The following is a 6693-nucleotide window of genomic DNA, read 5'->3' on the forward strand; positions in this document are numbered from 1 at the left end:
CCATTTGCCTTGCTGCGCCTGGGACTCGAACCAGGGTTGTGAGCCGAGCGTGCTAACCACTGCTGTGTAGGTACGTGTGTGTGTATGTGTGTGTGTTTCGCTGTATGATCTGCTGCAGTCTCTGACGAGACAGCCAGACGTTACCCTACGGAACGAGCTCAGAGCTCATTATTTCCGATCTTCGGATAGGCCTGAGACCAGGCACACATCACACACCGGGACAACAAGGTCACAATTCCTCGATTTACATCCCGTACCTACTCACTGCTAGGTGAACAGGGGCTACACGTGAAAGGAGACACACCCAAATATCTCCATCCGGCCGGGGAATCGAACACCGGTCCTCTGGCTTGTGAAGCCAACGCTCTAACCACTGAACTACCGGGCGTGTGTGTGTGTGTGTGTGTGTGTGTGTGTGTGTGTGTGTGTGTGTATTTACTATTTTTTGTTACCCTTGGCTGGAACTCTTAAAAGAAGAATAATAAGAGAAATGTATTGCCGGCATCACATACTTGCGGCCTGGTCCCAGTAATCGCGGGTCATCTATTTTTCAGAGGCAACATTAGCTGTATCACACATCTGTATCCCGGAATTGACACTAGTAAACATTTCCAAACCCATGAAATTAAACTTTTGAACTTTATTGAAAAAACCGTGACCCAAGTCTAAAAAATTCTTTCACAAAGGCGCACTGTCTAGAGAGGAACAACAAATCGAGAGATTACAAGACGTTTAATTCTTAATGTAACAACTTGATATGCGAAAGCAAACTATGTACATGACAACGATGATTGTGGAACAGAGACCGTCCAAGCAGTACATGTCTCAGTCAGTCAGCCAGGAGGCGCAGACCCTCACTACTCATACAGGGCGTCCTCAGGTAGCGGCCCTCCCTGCTGCACCCAAATGTATCCCAGGGCAGACATGGAGCAGTAGGCGTGGTAGTAGCGGCCCGGGCTGCGGCACCAGGACCAGTGGGGACACCGACACCGAAACTCCGACTGGAACTCCATCTTGCACGCCTCGCCCGTCCAACACGTCCGCTAGGGCACACAATACGAGACTAAATAAGGGCATTCGCTGCAAAAATGGTAGAGAGAGAGAGAGAGAGAGAGAGAGAGAGAGAGAGAGAGAGAGAGAGAGAGAGAGAAAGCACTAACAGTTGTGATAATATAGCTACAAGATCAAGATAAAAAGAAAAGAGGATGGAAATACTATAGTACACTTAAGATAAACTGTCTATAAAACATTCAGTAATCTTGCTGGGGTTTAGCTTATGCATTCTTATCATGTACTATAAAGGGTGCGCATTCTCAAATATTTCAGTGTTTCATCTCGACCTCACTGAGTAGGCTGCAGTAATAGTAAAACTTCCAGGGATGCTTTCATGTTTGCAGTGATGGCTTTATAAGTGCTCTACATAATCTAAAGGAATAATTAGGAATGAGCACGTGGGTAATCATCTCTGTGAGCTTTGAAAATAGACATAATGAAAGAATAGAGCTGTTCAGAATAGCAACCCGGCGACGACTTGTATAGTGTCCTTCATTTCATCCTTTGCCTACTATGGACTATGGATTCTCCTCAGCTTTACAGAATTGATCCCTAAAAGCTTTGATTATTACTTCGTAAGCCATCGCTTACAGCAAAAGGAGTGACCAAGTGATTCAAATCAATTAATATCTATTGTTTTATTTTATTTTCTGTTACATTGCGCGGCTTTACTAAAATCAGAGGTGTTATAGTGTTGTTCGCAGTCAGCGATATAACAAGCTCTTCCTCTGGTAAGTTGATCTGATTTTTAACCTCGTGATACCGAAGGGCGTTTCTTGTCAATATAATCATTACTTTCCTGACTTCCAAGCAGACGCAGTGTATACTACAGTTGTGTTGAAAAAGAAACTGAGCAAAGTAAAACATATCGTTTAAAAAAAAAAGAAAAGAAAAACTGGGCAATGTAAAACATATCGTCTGAAAAAAAAAAAAAAAAATACAAAGTAAAATATATCGTCTACCCTTAATTGAAAAGTCTACGGATCCGCGAACACGCTTTTCAGTTAACTGTCACGAGGATCATAGAACAATAGAGGTAATAATGGTAAACACAGTGGAGGTGAGTGTTACTAGTTGTGTAGAATATACAGAGTTAAGCCTCGTTCACACGAAGCAACTTTGGAAGCGCGACTCTGGAAGCGCGACTGCGGCTGACTGTTCACAGACGGCGACACCAGTCGCGCGTCCACCTTTGCCTACCCCCTCCCACCCCCAACTTCTGTCAGTCTGGTAGTGATGGACGTAGAAGCAGCAGCGTATGCCTGGATAATATATCGTCGCTGGCAAAGGCGGAAAAAGAAACCCAAACAACATTGGGTTCACCCTATTTCACATGACAGACTTATCCATGGTATTTTCTGCACCCTTTACCTAAAATTAAGAGAATATGAACCAAAGTTCTTTAACTACCTGAGAAGTTCCATCAAAACATTCGACGAGCTGCTGGCAGAAATCAGAAATGAGGCGTAAATATTCACGAAAACGCGGAAAGCTGTCGCCTCGAGTGAACGGCCTCATAGAAACACATGTTAACCGAATCGCTAAAAAGACGCACTTCACCGAGGGATATCTCGAGTCGCGCTTCCAGCCCAGCGACAAGCGACCACGTATGAACACTCCAATGGAGTTCTATTGACTTTGCAGTCGCGCTTCCAAAGTCGCTTCGTGTGAACAGGCCTTTTAAGGTTAATATTAAAGAGATGCTCTTCTGGTACGCCGACCTACACTTCTGTCAGTACATAGACACTTTGCTTTGTTTGTACCGTGTTTCAATTGGATCGTAAGGTCTGGAAATACTGGAAGGTTATTAATCTATTATAAGATATTAAAAATTGGGGTTAGAAATGCCTTACATCACAGGTATCATGAAAACAACGTCTTTTCTTAAGGATGCTGCAGATTCCTCGTTAAACTATGACAGGTATCATGAAAGTAGCATCTTTTCTTTAATAATGGCCTGGGTTCTTCCTTAAACTATCAAGAAAATAATGAAAACACTATTTTTCTCTCGTGACGCCGCAGATTCTTCGTTAAACTATCAAAGGTATCATGAAAACACTACCTTCTCGTTAAACTACCTTAAGCATCATGAAAACACCCTTGAAACTCCGAATAACTTCCACTAGAGCATGTTAGCAGCAATCGGTATAAGACGCAGAAGCGTTTGAGAATGCGGTCATGAGGGTAATGAAGTCCTAGATTCCTACCAGACAGCGTGACGTCACCAGTGCCAGGCTCAGTGTTCAATATGTCCGCCTGACTCATGACGTCACACTGTCCTGAATCGGTGACGTCATAACCCCCCCATTGTCAGTTTCCAAAGCGTCTTCTTGGTATTGTTGGGTCCTCACTCACCTAACTTATTCTCTTGTTGTTATGGCTCTTGCATAACCTCCATATTTCATTAAAAGAGAAGGAGTGAAGAAAAAAAAAGAAAGGAAAGAAAGAAGGAAAAAAATGTGTGTGTGTGTGTGTGTGTGTGTGTGTGTGTGTGTGTGTGTGTGTGTGTGTGTGTGTGTGTGTGTGTGTGTGTGTGTGTGTGTGTGTGTGTGTGTGTGTGTGTGTGTGTGTGTGTGTGTGTGTGTGTGTGTGTCCTACATTCTGAAACACCTCTCTCACACTTCATCACGTTCAAAAGGTTCCACTTTTTTTTTAAGTTTTTACTTTTCTGGCGACAAACAAGATTCTTACATTACCAACTGAAGGGAAAGTATCTATGAGAATATAGACCTATGCATCGCAAGAGGTACCTCGTTGTCGAAGTCCTTGATGGAGGAGTCGAAATGCGGACCCTTGGTAGGCTTGGCGTCCACCACCATCACCGCCAGCATCCCACTTGCCGCCGCCACCACAACCACCGCCAACACTCGCAGCATCGCCCTCACAAATCAATACCTACAACACACATGTATCGTCACCAAAAGTAAATATATTGTAATGCACACACTTAAGAAACTAAAATATCAAACGACCTAATTTTTCGGAGCTCATCCTTCATAGCCTTGTTGTTTCCTTCTCAGCATGAATCCTCTTGTCCCTGTAACACCATCAACCTGCACCGCCAGCCTGCACGTGCATCTGCTGAGCCGTGAGGGTCTCAATGCATGTGCACCTACCACACAACCACGTGACTATTTTTATCCTGTGTTCCAAATTTAAGAACTCTGATTAAAGGGGACAGTGACACACACACACACACACACACACACGCACATACACACACACACACACACACACACATATATATATATATATATATATATATATATATATATATATATATATATATATATATATATATATATATATAGAAGAGAGAGAGAGAGAGAGAGAGAGAGAGAGAGAGAGAGAGAGAGAGAGAGAGAAAGCATTGATCTGTAGACAGGTAATTTTAGAGCAGTGTGGAGCAAAACACAGTTACCTCGTCTCTCAGCTTTAAAACTGAGCCCCGCACCACCACTCTCCCTCTCTCCTCTCCCGCTCTTCTCCCTTCCTCGTTACTTCCTTCCTCATTCCAGATATAGTTTCCTGCTGGAAGATTTATTTTGTTAGTCCCTAGCAGGAGTTGAGTTAATCTCTTCTGTGAATAATAAGTTTACAGGGGTCTTCTTAAATATGGCCAACCACGTGTTCATGAGAAGAGGAAACGTTATCACGGTGGCTTGTAGAGCGTCTGAAGGAGCATATGTGTGGTGGATGAGGGGTGTCATGGACGAGTAGAATGTATGGTGAGTCTGGGCACGATGGAAGATCGTGGCTGGATGTGGCGAGCCAGGTCAAGATTTTACAGCGTGCTTGAAATGGCAAATGAACGAAGTTAGCGGCGGTTGTGTGTGGTGTGCAGATCGCTCTGTGGATTCTCTATCAGCGGCGGTGAACTCTTGCGTGGTGGCCATGGCATGGAATAAAGAAATCAGAATCAGACATAATCATGTAAACTGAAGGAGATGATCCAGTGAGCTTCATGTCTTGCAGTGTGTGGCTGTTAATGCTCCTGACAGGCGTCTATCTTCTTTTAGAGACACAAGTGGCCACTAACTTTGGCAGTTTACCTTGCCCAAGTTTCGCAGGTATACGTAATGTCAAGCAACACACAAAGATGATCAACCTGGAAGGATGTGTGTTGATCCTACACCGGAAAACGCCACTATTCACAAAGGATCTGTTGTATTACTTGCCAGACAAATCTGACTGACATATCTTGACATGGTTAAACAAAATGTGAAATGCAGTTCATACTGACTTACAAGTCAACCATAGATCAAAAGGTTCCTCTCAGGCTAAGAAGTAATATACGATAAATAACACCTGGCCGCGGCGTACTGGGATATATAGACGTTTCACTTACCACGTAGGCGTGGCACTGTACAGAGATAAGCCACTTCTCACACTCACGACGGTGGCACTGGCGGGAATATTACATAGCAAGACCGCTCTCATGCCACCACTGCCAGACGTCTGATGCCTTTTTCCCCTTCTGCATTACGAAACTCCTAAGGGACGCGGCTGTAGCACACCTGTACTCCTGCACAGACCAGATGTCGCTGGTCTGCTGCTGTCCTCCCAGTGCAGGGCTGTTTTTCTTGTCCACATGAATTAATGTCCCGCCAGCCTGGCCAGGAGGCTGAGGGTGCCAGTGGAGTTGTGACGCACATCCGCCATGATGGTAAATAGGCGAGGGAAGGGGAGGCCTAGTTTCACCACTTCTTCATCATGTCTGTGGCAGCAGGACGGCAAGTAATGGCTATCAAGACTCAAAATAAAAGCACTGTCATGGCCTGAACATGTGATCATCCTGTTCCTCAGTGGGTGGGGCATCACAGTGTGTCAGGGTCGCCAGCGCCAACACGGACATGTGCGATGTATTCGACCGAAAATAATTGGGGAAGTTATGATCATTGAGTCGTGGAAGCCACACCGGACGGCGGCAGCCATGGGCGCATCTTTCCTTCTTTCTTTCTTTCTCTTGTTTAAAGAGGGGGGCAGAGGTATTATAATTGCATTTTGCAATAGCCTTACTGAAAAATTCAGGCCCCCCTAAAAAAGAGAGCTAAGAAATGCGTTAAGCATCAAGATACAGGGATCTGGAGTCCTATTGTCGGGCACACCAGAGTGTCATACACTACGTGTTAGTGTTACCTGTCGAGCCAAGGGGAACACCATATAGATGCTAATCAAACCAACCACCACAGGCGACATACCTCCCAGCGAGGGTCAGGGTTCTCTACGAAACACTCAGAGGTGAGGGTAAGTCAGGTGGCGTTGAGCTACAGATCGCACTCGTCTCGGTGTACTTATGGTAATAGTAGGATCTCAAGAGTGTTAGGTCTTTCATGCCGCTATAAATTACAATATAGCGGAGCGAAAAGAATGACCGAAATTCTTTGCATTACGTTAAGGTGTAACAACTAATACGATGATTGCGTAGAGTACATGTTGTACATTTCTTATCTGCTGACCTAACGGAACATATTTTCACTTGAAACTCCAAGCAGGTGGTAGCTCATGGAACGCGTTACTGCCTACTGGATGGATCTGCCTGAGACATCCGCTTACTCGAGTCTCTACTCCATCTCTTTCCTCCCTTTGGCATCTAACTTTCTATCATCGTCCTATTTCGTCGTCCTTTCTTTGGCCTAT

General features: G+C 44.6%; 1 protein-coding gene across 2 annotated transcripts; it reads right to left on the bottom strand.

The window, feature by feature from the left end:
- Positions 1–713: 713 nt before the first annotated feature.
- Positions 714–5685, bottom strand: LOC123514335. 2 transcript variants are annotated; one of them, XM_045272173.1, is made up of 3 exons: positions 5571–5685; positions 3804–3948; positions 714–1043 (listed from the first exon to the last, which is right to left on the bottom strand). In XM_045272173.1, exons 2-3 carry the CDS (start codon positions 3927–3929, stop codon positions 858–860), a joined length of 312 nt encoding a protein of 103 aa, XP_045128108.1. In that variant the 5' UTR covers positions 3930–3948; positions 5571–5685; the 3' UTR covers positions 714–857. The 2 variants fall into 2 exon arrangements, with proteins under 2 accessions (XP_045128108.1, XP_045128107.1); XM_045272172.1 differs by lacking the exon at positions 5571–5685 and adding an exon at positions 5402–5552.
- Between the last annotated feature and the right edge of the window lie 1008 nt (positions 5686–6693).

Source organism: Portunus trituberculatus, chromosome 37, assembly GCF_017591435.1.
Source record: "Portunus trituberculatus isolate SZX2019 chromosome 37, ASM1759143v1, whole genome shotgun sequence".
Classification (NCBI taxonomy): domain Eukaryota; kingdom Metazoa; phylum Arthropoda; class Malacostraca; order Decapoda; family Portunidae; genus Portunus; species Portunus trituberculatus.

Excerpts from the sequence above, each read along its gene's own strand:
- LOC123514335 (XM_045272173.1), bottom strand. The coding sequence starts at position 3,929 with ATGCTGCGAGTGTTGGCGGTGGTTGTGGTGGCGGCGGCAAGTGGGATG. Across the intron at positions 1,044-3,803 it reads TCAAGGACTTCGACAACGAG|CGGACGTGTTGGACGGGCGA; the intron begins GTACCTCTTGCG and ends TGTGTGCCCTAG.